Raw genomic sequence first — 16,792 nt, 5'->3', positions numbered from 1 at the left:
TCTGTCCTGCTCACTGCTGCGTCACCACAGTTTTTATCTTCTACTTTTCTTCCCACAGGCGACGGAGCGTCCGATGGGGATGAACGGCCTGGACGTGGCGGGGCTAAGACCTTTTGACCTGGTCATCCCGTTCACGATCCAGAAAGGAGAGATCACAGGTAAACTGTCCCCGGAGTCCTTCATGTGGTCACAGACTTCCTTTTCCAGCTGACGTTTTTTGTAAAGCATTGATTAGGTTTGGATCGCAAGTTTTGATTTCTACAGCAGACAGGGGACCACTGTGGGGCCCTGAAATTGACCCTTGACCCCCACGGCTGCCCACCGTTGGGTCAATGTGGGGAAAAAGGCATTTCCCAAAGGGGATTAGTGTGATTAGTTTCGTAAAGCAAGACAAAAGAAAAAAAGAATGGAAATGTCAAGAAGTATAGTCAGAAGTGTCAGACTATTTGAGTTTCATTTAAATGAATAATTGTCAATACTTCTTGATGTCTGGAAAAAAAACTTCATGAAAGAAGTTTTTAAGGGGTTTGTCCTCTGTAACCTGTGCGAGTCCCCTCGGTGACCTCTGACCTCTCTTCCGAAGGGGAAGTGAGGATGCCCTCCGGGAAGGTTGCCAAACCCGACATCACAGACAACAAAGATGGAACAGTTACAGTAAAGTACGCTCCCACAGAGGCCGGCCTACATGAAATGGACATCAAATATGATGGCCTCCACATCCCAGGTACACCCGAGCACCAGCGTGACGCTCAGAATTTCCCATAACCGCTCTCACAGATGTAGGCTTTGCATCTCCTACCATGCTTTTGCTTTTATTTTCCAGGAAGCCCCCTCCAGTTCTATGTGGACTACATCAACAGTGGCAATGTGAGCGCTTACGGCCCCGGCCTCATCCACGGGACGGTCAACAAGCCTGCGGTCTTCACTGTCAACACCAAAGATGCTGGAGAGGGTAATCGTCAGTCTTCCAGCCTTGTACTTCATGCTACGCGTGGTCCTCACCCAAAGGGTCCTTCACGTCCTCACAGGGGGCCTCTCTCTGGCCATCGAGGGTCCGTCCAAGGCCGACATCAGCTGTGTGGACAACCAGGATGGGACCTGCACCGTGTCCTACCTCCCTGTGCTGCCGGGAGACTACAGCATCCTGGTCAAGTATAATGACAAGCACATCCCAGGAAGCCCCTTCTCTGCCAGGATTACAGGTAACTCACTGCACCCGTCATCCCAGCTTTTCATTGGCTGACAGGGTGCCAGTCACACTGTTTCCATGTCGAAGATGGAGCTTTTCATCCATTTGATCCAGATCACCTCCTCTTCCTGGTCTGGTCAGTCCAAAGTTTCCAGCTCCTCCTTGATTCTCCTCCATTACAATATTGATCCTAGGAGCTGCGTTCAGAATCTGCTGTGTCTGTGTGAGCTGGACTGGCTCCGCCCACACATGCCCATCTATGGGAAGAGGAGGAAGTCCTTCCTCTCGTGGTGCCATGTGCCAGAGCAGAGCTGCCTAATTGTGGGAGGAGTCAAAGGGGGAGGAGCCTACCTTGATTGTGATTGGCTAAACCCCCGATGACACTATATAGGGTTTGATTTCTGATTGGTTGCTTGGAGCAACACACTTTCTATTTCATCCCTGCAGTGCTTTAAGCACTGAATATTCCCCTTCGCGTTTTGATAGCGGTAGCTTTACCAGTTCGCAACCTTTGTTGGCAAAGGTCGCATGAGCGCCACCGCCCCCCAGCATGTGGTTCGTGTTTGGTCCCACTGATACACGCTGGACAAGGTAAGTCACAACGTTTATGTCAGCTGGCTTAATTTGTTTGCTGGTGGGTCGCGTGCGCACACCCAGAGCCCAGCATAGTTTTGGTTCCGTTAGCTTCGCCAGGGGGGAGACCACAGTGCAGTGGTTGTTTTATGGTTATTATATTTAGGCCTGGACTGTGCAGGTAGTGTGCACGCTGCCTTCCCCAGTTAGCAAGCCGACTTAATGTGTTTGCTGGTGGGTCACTTGCACGCACCCAGAGCCCAGCGGTGGGTTTGCTTACACTAGCTCACCTGCTATTACCGGCTGTCATCCTCTGTTAATAAGTAAGAACCACGGTACAGTGGTCGTTTTTTAGTTTATTATATTTGAGCCTCTACTGTGCAGGCAGTGTGTGTGCTCCCTTCCCCAGTATACGTTTTTTGTACTCGCCAAGTCTACTGCATCCCCACTCAGGCTAAGCCGAGGTTATACCAGACATGGGGCGTACGCTCCTCTTCCCTCTGCTGTGCAAGGAAGAGCTGTGTTGACTGAGATCAAGGGGTTTTCTCAGTGCAACTACAACGGATGTCTCTCATATCTGCACATCCTGTGGGGCTTCTTTGCAGCCAGAGGATGGCCACGAGCTATGTCTTGCATGCCTTGCATGCCTTGGCCCTGAGCACCTACGAGAGGCGCTGTCAGGCAAACCCTGCATGAACTGCAGCTACTTGCCTCGGGCAGCAAGGGTTGGCGGGGTTGGAAAGCCCAGTAGCTGATGTCGACCTCCTCCCACCAGGCCAGCCACCTCTGGCCCATCAGACATGCTCAAAGTGGTGGGCAGAGGCTACGGCTGCTGCCCCCTACAGGAAGAAAGTCAAGTCCGACCATAGAGCGTTGTCTTCTAAAGTCGAGCAGCTGTCCGCTGAATTGGCCCAGATGAGATCCTGCTGGCTGATGCCAGTGCTTCTGCCAGAGGACAATACGCTCTCTTGGGCAGCTTTGGCGAGGTTTTGAGACATGTGGGACTCCAGATGTCTGAGCAGGGCTCTCGCTCCTCAGATCAGAGTTCAGGGACTGAAGTGGAGGACAACTCCATGCACGCTATCATGTGCCTGGCCCTACAGCGGCTGCACGTGGCTGTCCCACAGTAGGCAGAAACAGCATCTGCAAGCGCCTTCTTCAGGCGCAGGCCTGCCCCCACAGCCTTCGCTAGTCCCCATTGAGAGGATTATCTGAAGGAGTTGCAGTCCTGTTGGAGGGACAGTAAGGGCTTATGATGCTCGTGCTGGTTGCAAGGGGAACTCCCTGTCACACCTCATGTTAGCCCTTTCAGCTTCACTGCAGGAGAGAAGTGTGACTGACTATGCGGCTACATTTTGTGATGCCTCATTGGAGACATTTGGGCTCATGTCTCGAGAGCTTGGATGAATAATGTCCATCTTAGTCCAAGCTCACCATCAGGTTTGGCTGTCCCAGTCAAACTTAACAGAGGCAGCCAGGAGAATTCTGCGCAGCCTCCCAGTGGAACCAGGGGAGATATTTGGTCCTGCAGCCCAAGTAGCACTGGAACAAACCATACAGGCGGGGCAGACCAGGCAGCAGCTTGCTGGGGTTAGCCGGATGCCTTCTCCTGATAGACCACTAGCCGGCAGGCTTAGGGCCCCCCGGGTGCTTTTCGCACCCAGGGGTTCCTCTGGCCAGCAGGCTTAGGGCCCCCCGGGTGCTTTTCGCACCCACGTGCCGTCGACAACCCACTCCACTGGTCGTCGTGATGCCCAGGGTTCCACACAGAGACCAGCCTGGGATGTTTGGGGCTCTGCTCGCTTGCCCCCCCTGACAATTTCGAGCTCCAGAGCCTTTCACCCCCCCTAGAGCCCTGAGGGACCAAGGGGACAGAGATTGAAGCCTTGGGGCCGGCGGTGGGGTATTTTTCAGTGGGCGGCTCTAACCCCTGGGTACAAACTTCAGTTCTGCCACCGGCCCCCCACATCCGGCCGGGTCAAAATGACATTCATCAGTGACCCGGCAAAAGCTCTCGCATTAGACCAGGAGTTGTCTGCCCTCCTGGCCAAAGGCACCATCGAGCCTGGAGACCAGGGGTGGGCAATCCTGGTCCTCGAGGGCCGCAGCCCTGCACGTTTTAGATGTCTCCTCACATCACTACAGCTGACAGCAATTAGTGGCTCCTTGTCAAGCTTTCTGCAGAGCCTCATCATAACAGGTGTGTTTGAGCAGGGAAACATCTAAAATGTGCAGGACTGCGGCCCTCGAGGACCAGGATGGCCCACCCCTGCTGTAGACCCTCAGGCACGTCACAAAGGGTTCTATTCACCATATATTCTGGTGCGAAAAAAATTGGCCGATTTTGCCCAACCTTACACCTCAGCAGGTTGAACACATTTATGAAGGTCATACCTTTCCACATGCTGACAACAGCAGATGTCCTGGTGGGGCATTGGGACTGGTTGACGTCATTGACCTCAAGGATGCGTACTTATACGTCCCAATCAGCAACACAGGCAGATTCTACCCTTCGCATACTACGGCCACCACTGGCAGTTCAGGGTGCTGCCCTTTGGCCTCTCCCTCTCTTCAAGGGTCTTCACAAGGTGTGTGTTTGCAGCCCTTGGTACCTGGAGGTACCTGGACGACTGGCTCATCTGTGCTCCATCCCATGCCCAGGTGTCCCAAGACACAAAGTGTCTCCTGACCCATGTGGCTCGACTCGGGCAAAAGGTGAATGTGGAAAAGATTTGCTTGGTGACATCCCAGGTTACAAATTTCATTGGGGTGCCATTGGACAGTGTAACAATGAAGGCAAAACCGTCTTCCCACCATGTGGACGATATCCTTCACCAGCTCGCCCTATTTGTAGAGGGCTGCTGGCTGACCTATATGCACAGCTTCCACTCAGATGCCAAGCGTCAAGGTGCAGGAAGCTCAAGGTTTCACAGTAGTGCCTCTGCATCCTAGCTCCGTGGAGGGACAGGGCTCACATGCTCAGTGGCATCCCTATAGGCTCTGTTCCATCTCGCAGGGAGATAGTTACCACAGATGCCTGTCCCTCAGGGTTGGGTGCAGTGTGGCAGAGCAGGACAGCCCATGGGCGGTGGCCTGTGGAGGACCAAGGTGCACACATCAACGTGTTGGAGCTCCGTGCAGTTCACGTGGCTCTCAGGTACTTCTTGACACACCTGAGGGACAAGCATTTCCTTGTGCGGTCAGACAACACATCAAGGGTGCATCACATAAATCTTCAGGGTGGTACCAAGTCTGCACGACTGCTGGAAGTGGCAGGGGAGCTCCTCACATGGGCAGCCCCCCGCTTGGTCAGTATACGAGCGATGCATATACCGGGAGAGCAGAACCACCTTGCAGACTTCCTCTCCCATCAGAAACCTCCACCGGGAGGTAGTGAATGTTATTCGGAGCCTGTTCGGCAGAGCAGAGGTGGACACATCAGAGCAGTTGACCCACTGCCCTTGTGCTTCTCCTTGGCTGAGACAACCAGTCCTCTCGACCAGGATGCATTGGCTCATCCTTGGCCAGATGTCCTCTTGTATGCTTTCCCTCCCGTTTACTCCGATTTGGCTGGTACTCCACAGGGCCCTTCAGGAGGGCCACAGGATCCTGCTTGTAGCTCCCTTCTGGTCAGGAAGGAGCTGGTTCCCGCTGTTGCACAGCATCTGCCGTGGTGCACCGTGGCACATTCCCGTCAGGAGGGATCTCCTGTCCCTGCTGGCAGGGCGGATCTGGCACCCTAATCTACAATGCTTTCAGCTGTGCCTTTGGCCACTGGGGGGCCCAAGCCGCTCTTAAGGGTCTCTGCCGCCCCACGAGATACACTATAATGAATACGAGTGTGCTAACTATTCACCTCCAGTACAAGAACAGATGAAAACAGTTTTCCGACTGGTGTACAAGGCGGGAGGAAGACACAGTGCACTGCCCTGTGCCAACTATTCTGGACTTTCTCCAGTCTCTTCTGGACAAAGGGCTTTCTCCCTCAACACTAAGAGCCTATGTCTTTTCGACATATGATGGTCAACAATGGCACGATTAGTAGCCACAGGCTGGTGTCCCTTTTCTGGAAAGGGGCTTGGAGGTTGCATCCTCCGAGAGCCATGAGGTCCCCAGCACGGGATCTTCCCCTGGTGCTGGAGACACTACGCCTTCCACCATTTGAGCCCTTGGTGCAAGCAGAGCTAAAGTGGGTTACGCTTAAGACTGGATTCCTTCTGGCCATTTCCTCTGTGAAGCGTGTCCGTGAGCTGCACGCCCTGTCAATCAGCGACTCATGTCTGAGGTGGAATTCGGATGGCTCGGGAGTCACTCGGCCAAACATGGCTTTCATCCCTAAGGTGCTGTCCCGCGCTGACCTCAATCAGCCCATTTGGCTGGCGCGGTTTGACCCTCCTCCCTGGAAGCCAGTGGTCCAGCCTGAACTGTTGTGCCCAGCGCACATCCTGAGAGCCTACATTGCAGCTATTGTAGGCTTACGGGGGTCTCATCAGCTTTTTCTCTGTTATGGTGGTCCTAGTAGGGGTTGTACTGTCTCCAGACAGGGCTTGTCTCACTGGATTGTCGACGTAATTGCACATGCATATCGGGCAAGTACCCGTCCCCTCCTATCTGGTGTGTGGTGCCACTCTACCAGGAGTGTTGCCACATCATGGGATACCCTGAGGGGTATGCCCCTGGAGGAGATCTGTGCCGCGGCCTCATGGGCATGGCCCGGGCACTTTCTCCAGATTATACAGGGTGAAAGTCACACCTCATCCATTGGCTGTGGTTCTTCAGCCAGAGTCCTCTGACCCTACGAACTGAAGAGTGGTGAGCAGGATTCTTCATGACCTTTCTGGTATTAGTCATTAAGTGCTTAAACCACCGCCCCTGGTGGTCAGCAGGGATGGAATGAACACTTACGAATGTAATATGGTTCTATGAATCCCGAATGACCACCAGAGCTCTTTGTCACTCGGAATCCTTGCATGATCGCATGAAGATTCCTTAGGAAAGTACCCTGGAGTGACACCTGAAGATATAACCTTCATCCGGGCCATCCAGGTGTCACAGCTGACATTGTTGGTATACATACTCGCACCGCGCATGTGCGAAGGGGAATATTCAGTGCTTAAAGTACCGCCTCTATCGGTCATTCGGATTCATAGAACCATAGTTACATTCATAGCTGTTCATTTTAAAAACTGAAACAAGTTAGGGAGAGAGAGGACACACTTTCTTTACTTCTCTGGCGTTATTCCAGGTATGGGGACGATTACTGTTTCAAAACCAGTAGAAATTCAATGTTGCAGACTATAGCACCTTTAAATTGTAGCATTCGTGCTGTAATAGCTAAACAATGTATTTTGCCAAATCTAAATCGGCTGCAAATCTAGTGAGAATGTTTCCAGTTTTATACTATTAAAAAAACATTTTGACCAAATGCTCACTATACACAAATAGAACCACATCATCTGCAGCGATCATTAACTCCAGAACAACGTCACATTTGCTGGCCTTTTCCAGATGTTGTTACATGATGAACAAACACAGGTCAGACAAGGTCCGGGACTACCTCCTTCTCATGAACACCATATCTCTGATTTATTCAAACTTGGTCTTCATGTTCAGTTTCTTATCAAAGGTGAAAGGATTTGTCTCTTTGGAGTGTTTCAGATGTTTGCTAATGTGCAGAACAGCCACTTTCACTGTGTAAAACGTCTGGAGACGCTTTTTTTTGTGGTTTTGTTTACCACTGAATATTGAAAAGGCCGGATATCTGGAGACAAGAACCGACAGCTTTGTTCTCCTCCTTCACTTTTTCACTCATGCTTACCAGAAATGAAGTGTACTCCTTCATGAACATTCAGATTTCAAAAGACTTCATGTGTCTCCATGTTTTATGAATATAGCTCAGGAATATCTCCACTTTGTATATGTTGATGAGGTTCTTCGCTACGTTCCTGTTGCGTCTGATTCATGCCTTACCTGTGGCGTCACTGCCGTTTCTCCAGGTGATGACTCCTTGAGGATGTCCCATCTGAAGGTGGGCTCAGCTGCAGACATCCCACTGGACATTGGCGAGCTGGACCTCAGCCAGCTGACGGCATCCCTGACCACGCCCTCGGGACGTGAGGAGCCCTGCCTGCTGAAGAAGCTGCGTAATGGACATGTTGGTGAGTCCCTGTTCGCCCGGAGAACCCACTGCAGGGCCATTCCAGAAATAACCTTCAATCCTTCTGTACAGGGATCTCCTTTGTTCCCAAGGAGATTGGAGAGCACCTGGTAAACATCAAGAAGAATGGCCGTCATATTCCTAGCAGCCCCATCTCGGTCATGATCAACCAGTCAGAGATCGGCGATGCTAGCCGAGTACGTGTGAGCGGGCAGGGACTGAGTGAGGCCCGGACCTTCGAACCTGCAGAGTTCATTATCGACACGCGAGACGCAGGTACACCTTGAAAAGTTGATTCAAGGCCAGCCTGAAACAAAGGAGAGCATTCAGAAAACAGTCAAAATGTTGTGTCAAGTAGATTAAATGTTGTATATTCAGATCCATTGGAATCCTTGAATCACGACCTTCAACGGCTCCATCAGATTTTAAATCCTGTTGAAGTGGGAGGCTCTTTGCTCCCTGCAGGACTCTGAAGGTTAGCATTAGCATTGTTTTGTTCCTGCAGCATGTATGCAGCAGCTGCAACAGCGTGGGTGGTGCAAGTAAAGTTGCTCCATGTCGTTAAGAAGGCTCCACGCCTTTCCATGCTCTTTATAGCAGTACCACTGTGAGCCACTAGATGGCTCACAGCGAGTCTGTAGTCCAACATAAGAGAAAATAGCAGGTAAAACATGGAGCGACCTCGACTTCACCATCAAGCTTAAACGTTCAGATCTGATGTTATTTGGGGTTTTGTGTTGCAGGCTATGGTGGCCTGAGTCTGTCCATCGAAGGACCCAGCAAAGTGGACATCAACACTGAGGACCAGGAGGACGGCACCTGCAAGGTCACCTACTGCCCCACCGAACCGGGAAACTACATCATCAACATCAAGTTTGCTGACCAACATGTGCCAGGTCAGGACATACTAATAGAATTATTAATAATAATAATAATGATGATGACTGTCTGGTTCTGGAGTGGCAGGAAGTGTTTAACGTGTGTGTGTGTGTGTGTGTGTGTGTGTGTGTGTGTGTGTGTGTGTGTGTGTGTGTGTGTGTGTGTGTGTGTGTGTGTGTGTGTGTGTGTGTGTGTGTGTGTGTGTGTGTGTGTGTGTGTGTGTGTGTGTGTGTGTAGGGAGTGCGTTCACAGTAAAAGTGACAGGTGAGGGCAGGATGAAGGAGAGCATCACGAGGAAGAGAAGAGCAGCGTCGGTGGCCAACGTTGGCAGCCAGTGTGACCTCAGCCTGAAGATTCCAGGTGAGTCAAGCAGCTTCTCCTGGACCATATTCAACTAAAAGCTTCTGTTGGGATTTCTTGTGAGCCTCGAACAGCCATCGCCCTGCGGAGGGCTGTGATTTTAGAGAGGAGACAGACTGAGGATCGCTGCACTAAGCTCTGTACCACTGATGGCTTATCCTCCTCATCACATCAGAGGAGTTCACATCTTTCAGCAGCATCAAGTTGTCATATTTTTCACATTTAAAAAAAAGACAAAGTTATGCAAAATGCGGTACAACGTCTGAAAACCAAGTAGTTTGTTTACAATATTCAGCACACTTTACCAACAAGTCCACATGATCAATGGAAAAGCTTGGGTGTCCTTGTTGGAATGAGATCTCACACTGAAAAATCAAGTTTTGACAGATAAAGTTATATCAGAGTTATTTCAATGTATTTTTAATGAATAATCTGAAAATAAATGAGTACAACAGAGCGACCTATGTATGATTTCCTTTTTCCTCGAGTTGTAACTAATGTATTTATAAAATACTTCCCGTTTTTGAAACCCTCCTTGCTCTGGTGGTACTGAGCTGCTGTATCACTGGTCCTCTCCTTTTACTTTAACTGTAATCTCCTTCCAGTGATTAAAAACTGGAAATATGCATTACTGAAGTTGATGTCATGCTAACAAGCACCATCGTCCTGCAGGAGGTTCTGATGGGCCGCATGTTGAATACCCTGTTGTCATAGATCATATCTCCCATTCTGAGTCACAGACATTCTCTGTCTCTCTGCCCCCCCCGGCTGCAGAGATCAGCATCGCGGACATGACGGCCCAGGTGACCAGCCCGTCCGGTCAGGTTCACAAAGCCGACATCATGGAAGGAGAAAACAACACCTACTGCATTCGCTTCGTTCCCACGGAGACGGGCGTGCACACCGTGTGCGTCAAGTACAACGGCGTGCACGTGCCCGGCAGCCCCTTCCAATTCACTGTGGGGCCCCTGGGAGAGGGCGGTGCCCATAAGGTCCGCGCCGGAGGGCCGGGCCTGGAGAGGGCGGAGGCCGGAGCCCCGGGTCAGTGCCTTGTTGGGGCCGAGGGGGTGTGGACGTCTGCAGACGTCGTCTCCTGACTCCTCTTCGTCCTCTGTGATGTCCGCAGCGGAGTTCAGCATCTGGACGAGGGAGGCGGGTGCAGGAGGGCTCAGCATCGCCGTGGAGGGGCCCAGCAAGGCCGAGATCGTCTTTGAGGACCGCAAGGATGGCTCCAGTGGAGTGTCGTACGTTGTGCAGGAGCCTGGTGAGAGGAGGAGCACTGCTTCACTTGGTGCCGACACGCTTCAGCCTGGTCGGTTGACCTCATTTTGTTCAGCAGGACCCCGGACTGCTGAACTTTCTTCTCCTTCTTCTGGAGGATGAATCGGCCTTCAATGCTCGGACTCCTTTCATCTCGCATACGACTGTATGTGAGATGAAAGGAGTCCGAGCACCCTCAAAGGCCGGGCCAGTAGAGCAACATTTTGATTAAACCCCAAAAGGTTTCCTTTGTTTTAGTGGAAAGTGGGATGAGAGCATGTTTAGGTTTATGTGGATGTAAGCATCTAATTTTAAAGACCTGAGCATAATGTTATCCAGGGCAAAACAGTGAAGTGTCTTATAAGAACAATAAAGGTGTTCAGTGTTGAGGTTGGTCTGTCAGTCAGACACCGTCCCGAGGGACCTGTTGATCACGACGAGCAGCTGCTTCATGCAAAGATCATTTCTCCTTTGTAATGTCAGGCTGGATAGTTCACTTCTCTGGGTTTCAGTTGAAGCCCCAAGTCCTGGCAAAGTTCAGTCAGTCATCTTTGATTTCATTTCAAAATTATTTTGAAAAGCTGTGGGTGCAGATTCCAACAAATCGATGTGTAATGGGAAATGTCTGTCTGTCTCTGCGTCTCGTCAGGCGACTACGAGGTTTCTATCCGTTTCAACGACGAGCACATCCCGGACAGTCCCTTCGTCGTGCCCGTGGCGTCGCCGTCGGACGACGCTCGCCGCCTCACTGTTGCCAGTCTTCAGGTGAGGCTCTGAGACACACACACACGTCCTGCAGGTTGTCCGCAGAGCAGCAGCAGCTCGTCGTCCACCAGGAGACATCCTTGGTGTTTCCAGATGAAGAATTGGCAGAGAGTTTGGTAGGTCAGAGTTTCAGGTGGACGGCTGCTGCTGCTGCAGTGTAGGACACAGCAAAGGCTTGTGGGATACCAGAGGACTGTGTGTGTTTCTCGTGTCTCGTTCTAAAGACTCCCAACAGCCTCCCTCCGCCGGGTGCTGGGGCGCTAAAGGGTTAAAGAGGTCTGCCACGGGCTGTCTCGTCTGTCTCTGTTCACCCTCGCATCACAAACAGTCACAGGGTGGTGAAGTGGAATCAAAAGTCAGAATTTCAGGTTTTCACATGGAAACAGTGCAGTATGTTTACAGGAACTATTCCTCTCATCTTCATCTCATCCTCATCCTCATCCCATTACTCAGTGAAACAGCCCTCCTCTTTAGCCCTGTTAGCGACACCCCCCACCCCCAGGTAAGCTCCTCCGAGACGTAGAACTCCATCTTGGAAATGATATTTCAAGTGTGGTGGTTCAGCCACTGTAGTCCAGGGGTGTCCCAACTGGGTCCAGCAGGCTTCAGTTCTCGCTCTGCTTCAGTGTCCCTCAAGCACACTGAAGCAGAGAGAGAACTATGAATTTCAGTGTGGAAATTCCTGGAATTGTAAATAATTGATGGGATGGTGACGTTAGATCTGGGGTGTCACACTCCCAGGTGAGGGGCTCGTTAATTAGCTTGACAAGGTTTCCTGGTTTAACAGTGGACCGATTGTCTGCTGAGGTCACATGAAGGTCACTGGGAAAGGTCGGTGTGCATTTTCACCTGAAAGCTGACGCCCCCAACATTTAGGGAGGAGTGTTTAAATGTCACTGTCAAATTCTAGAATCAGACCGTTTCTTCTGTGATGTGACCAGAGAGGTGCTCAAATGACTCACAACACCACCTGCTGGTACAAAGTGGTGTTATAGTGTGGGGCATCCAGAATGGAAATGTATCCAATGGACTGCAGGTCTTTGTGAATTTCTCCATAACAAGTTGTGGTATGATTGAGGGTGGAGTTGGACGTCCCTGCAGTGTTTGAGTGTGTGAGTGTGTGTTGTCGAGCAGGAGTCGGGTTTGAAGGTGAACCAGCCTGCGTCCTTCGCTGTCAGTCTCAATGGGGCCAAGGGTGTGATAGATGCCAAGGTGCACAGCCCGTCTGGAGCGCTGGAGGAGTGCTGCGTCACAGAGATCGACCAAGGTGCCCACCCCCTCACGGGACCGCCAAACCTCTGGCGCTCTGAGGAGCTTCGGTGGATTAACCTTCTCTCTGCTCATCTAGATAAATACGCAGTCCGGTTCATCCCCAGAGAGAACGGCCTGTATCTGATTGACGTGAAGTTCAACGGAAGTCACATCCCCGGGAGTCCCTTTAAGATCCGAGTGGGGGAGACGGGACAGGCTGGAGACCCGGGCATGGTGTCTGCTTATGGAGCAGGGCTGGAGGGGGGCACCACAGGTTGGTCCAGATTCAGAAGGAGCGAAAAGCTCCGGCGTCTCTCCTCCGTCTCCATCACTCAGCTTGGTTCTCTGCCTCAGGAACTGCTTGTGAATTTGTGGTGAACACGAGCACCGCGGGCCCCGGGGCGCTGGCGGTCACCATCGACGGGCCCTCCAAGGTCAAGATGGACTGTGTAGAGTGTCCAGAGGGTTACAGGGTCACCTACACCCCGATGGCACCGGGCAACTATCTCATCTCCATCAAGTACGGTGGTCCATACCACATCGTAGGGAGCCCCTTCAAGGCCAAGATCACAGGTGAGGAGCTTCAACTTGTTGAGGAACTGAAATCTCATGATGATACTCTACGTTCATTGTTTCACCCTCAAATATCGTACTGAGAGACTAACTGCAGAGTCAAACTTACATTTGTTCGACTCTTATTCCTGATGCATGAATCCAAACGCACAACAATGACATCATAATCAGACTACATGAGACGTCTTTCATTAAAAAAGCAGGACAGACTAAATGTGAGTGGCGTCTGGTCTGGTCTCCTCCCCCTGCAGGATCCAAGCTGGTGTCCAGCCACAGCATGCATGAAACCTCCTCCGTCATGGTGGACCCTCTGACCCGGGCCATCAGCTGCTCCCAGCAGGCTCCGCCCACCCAGTCCGACGCCAGCAAGGTGGTGGCCAAAGGTCTGGGCCTGACCAAGGGCTTCATGGGCCAGAAGAACAGCTTCAGTGTGGACTGCAGCAAAGCTGGTGTGTATGCTGGTGTCCTCTCAGGGCATGTCATGGGAGCAGATCAAACCGACACACGCTTCAAGAATAAATCCTCTTTGTATTTTCATGTCAGAAAAGTTTCACATTTACGCAGGAACGTTTTGAAAACTATGTCCGTTTCCACAGAAATGCGTAAAATGATGTCGTTGGCATGCCAGGCCACTAGTGGCCGCCGTTTGTTTTTCTACCATTGTCATGTAAATGGCCGCCAAAGCTCAAGGACAGTTGTGCACTTTGAGAAAACGAGGCCGACGGGGATCCTCGTGGCCTCACCAGTCGGAAGACATGTTCCTTCATAACGCGGCGTGGTTTGTCCCGCAGGCCGCAACATGCTCCTGGTCGGCGTGGACGGCCCCAAGGTGCCCTGCGACGAGATCCTGGTCAAACATCTGGGCAGCCGCATGTACAACGTCAGCTACCAGCTGAAGGAGAAGGGCGAGTACATCCTGGTCGTCAAGTGGGGGGACCAGCACATCCCGGGCAGCCCCTACCACATCACAGTGTGAAGCCCCGCCCTGCAGCCCCCAACGTAGACCACTGTTTCCATCAACTGCAATCTCCCCCCCAGCCTTTGTTTACAGCTCCAGGTCCCCACGTGGCTCAGCAGCCAGCCTTATTAGACGCCACCGCCACCAGACAGCAGCATCAGAGGCACCTTTTGTTTGAATTACTGTACATCACCTGTTACCTTCTGTCCACAGTGGGTCTGTCTGAACTCAATAGCTTTAGCATTAGATTTGGTCCCCGCTCTGGATGGAAAGTTACTGTTTACACTGGAGGAGCAGCACACACACACACACACACTGAATGGATTAGGTTTTCACCTGAACTAGAAACCAGCAGCGTTGGTTCACACTGCTCACACACTTCATCAGTATATTGGAGCCACATTGAAGAATCAAATCAGATTAAAAAAAAATATTAACTGTAATGTAAAGTCACATTTTGTGAGCAATTTAATGGAAAATCCAAAAAATCTGAGTCATTTTAAATGTTTGTCTTAATATTTCATCATCATCCACAACAACTTTTTTCCATAAAGTGTTTCTGTCATTTCTTGACTTTAAAAGAAAATAGCATAGACTGAATCTACGTTTGCAGACAGGTTTTGGTTTCCAGTCTCTTCCAGTTACCGTGGCCCTGATATGGGCTTTGCTTGTTTCTGACGCTCTGGAACCAGCTGCTGGTTGGTGACAGGAAGCTGGTCCCCTGGCTTCCTGTCACCAACCAGCTGCTGGTCGGTGACAGGAAGCTGGTCCCCTGGCTTCCTGTCACCAACCAGCTGCTGGTCGGTGACAGGAAGCTGGTCCCCTGGCTTCCTGTCACCAACCAGCTGGATGGTCGGTGTGACGACGCATCGTCTAAAAAGGGAATGGCGTCTTTGAAATGACCAAAAAGGAGAGAACACGCTGCTTTTGCTTATGCTCAGTGTTTCACCCTCTTCCTGCCCCACCCAACCTCCACCCGACCCCCACCACCCCTCTCCTCCAGCCTGCTCTGTGCCTGATATATATTTGAAAACAGAAAATCAACATTGACTGAAATAATAAAGGCTTTAAAAGTGATTGTAAGACAGTATTTTGATACACAATAAAGTTCTGTTTCTGTCAGTCTGGTGGTTCTTTGTCTCTCTGGCTGTGCAGCAGTTCACCTCAGAAACCATGTGAGCTGCTGGTTTCCTCAGTTCACCTCAGAAACCATGTGAGCTGCTGGTTTCCTCAGTTCACCTCAGAAACCATGTGAGCTGCTGGTTTCCTCAGTTCACCTCAGAAACCATGTGAGCTGCTGGTTTCCTCAGTTCACCTCAGAAACCATGTGAGCTGCTGGTTTCCTCAGTTCACCTCAGAAACCATGTGAGCTGCTGGTTTCCTCAGTTCACCTCAGAAACTATGTGAGCTGCTGGTTTCCTCAGTTCACCTCAGAAACCATGTGAGCTGCTGGTTTCCTCAGTTCAACTCAGAAACCAGGCGAGCTGCTGGTTTCCTCAGTTCACCTCAGAAACCATGTGAGCTGCTGGTTTCCTCAGTTCACCTCAGAAACCATGTGAGCTGCTGGTTTCCTCAGTTCACCTCAGAAACCATGTGAGCTGCTGGTTTCCTCAGTTCACCTCAGAAACTATGTGAGCTGCTGGTTTCCTCAGTTCACCTCAGAAACCAGGCGAGCTGCTGGTTTCCTCAGTTCACCTCAGAAACCAGGCGAGCTGCTGGTTTCCTCAGTTCACCTCAGAAACCAGGCGAGCTGCTGGTTTCCTCAGTTCACCTCAGAAACCAGGCGAGCTGCTGGTTTCCTCAGTTCACCTCAGAAACCAGGCGAGCTGCTGGTTTCCTCAGTTCACCTCAGAAACCAGGTGAGCTGCTGGTTTCCTCAGTTCACCTCAGAAACCAGGCGAGCTGCTGGTTTCCTCAGTTCACCTCAGAAACCATGTGAGCTGCTGGTTTCCTCTGGAGTCGCTCTCCACCTTCACTTTCTCTTAAAGCACAAGCAACACGTTGCATTGATCATCAAAACATACAGATTTCATGTCTATAAGGACCAGAAATCTCTTTAGAATCTCTCAACGCTTTGTGGAATTCTTGTTTTTAATACTTCATCTCTTCTTCATGAAGGAGACAAACAATGTGAAAAGTCTTTGATTCCATCGTCTTTCAAGGTTTCACAGTTCAATGAAGTTCCAGCTGACCAGACATGCTGCTCCTCTAGTGACTCTACTGCAATTCTACTGCTCTAGTGACTCTACTGCTCCTCTAGTGACTCTACTGCAACTCTACTGCTCTAGTGACTCTACTGCTCCTCTAGTGACTCTACTGCAACTCTACTGCTCTAGTGACTCTACTGCTCCTCTAGTGACTCTACTGCAATTCTACTGCTCTAGTGACTCTACTGCTCCTCTAGTGACTCTACTGCAACTCTACTGCTCTAGTGACTCTACTGCTCCTCTAGTGACTCTACTGCAACTCTACTGCTCTAGTGACTCTACTGCTCCTCTAGTGACTCTACTGCAACTCTACTGCTCTAGTGACTCTACTGCTCCTCCAGTGACTCTACTGCTCTAGTGACTCTACTGCTCTAGTGACTCTACTGCAACTCTACTGCTCTAGTGACTCTACTGCTCCTCCAGTGACTCTACTGCTCCTCTAGTGACTCTACTGCAACTCTACTGCTCTAGTGACTCTACTGCTCCTCCAGTGACTCTACTGCTCTAGTGACTCTACTGCTCTAGTGACTCTACTGCAACTCTACTGCTCTAGTGACTCTACTGCTCCTCTCTAGTGACTCTACTGCTCCTCTAGTGACTCTACTACAACTCTACTGCTC

General features: G+C 51.0%; 1 protein-coding gene across 1 annotated transcript in view; it reads left to right on the top strand.

Moving 5' to 3' along the window:
* The window catches only part of LOC308130993 (filamin-A-like), a 98,156-nt gene extending 83,069 nt beyond the window's left edge, over positions 1–15,087 (top strand). Inside the window, 16 exon segments of the mRNA XM_080521201.1 lie at positions 59–158; positions 584–724; positions 824–952; positions 1,029–1,202; positions 7,759–7,920; positions 7,992–8,195; positions 8,663–8,815; positions 9,036–9,158; positions 9,933–10,199; positions 10,285–10,422; positions 11,068–11,183; positions 12,318–12,450; positions 12,532–12,708; positions 12,789–13,007; positions 13,259–13,456; positions 13,799–15,087. Coding sequence (XP_080377327.1) covers positions 59–158; positions 584–724; positions 824–952; positions 1,029–1,202; positions 7,759–7,920; positions 7,992–8,195; positions 8,663–8,815; positions 9,036–9,158; positions 9,933–10,199; positions 10,285–10,422; positions 11,068–11,183; positions 12,318–12,450; positions 12,532–12,708; positions 12,789–13,007; positions 13,259–13,456; positions 13,799–13,983 — 2,619 coding nt within the window. The 3' untranslated portion in view covers positions 13,984–15,087.
* The last annotated feature ends 1,705 nt before the right edge of the window (positions 15,088–16,792 follow it).

Source organism: Blennius ocellaris (assembly GCF_963422515.1).
Source record: "Blennius ocellaris genome assembly, contig: SUPER_5_unloc_1, whole genome shotgun sequence".
Classification (NCBI taxonomy): domain Eukaryota; kingdom Metazoa; phylum Chordata; class Actinopteri; order Blenniiformes; family Blenniidae; genus Blennius; species Blennius ocellaris.
Note: the sequence above shows the minus strand (reverse complement) of the source record. Positions and strands in the feature narration are given on the sequence as shown.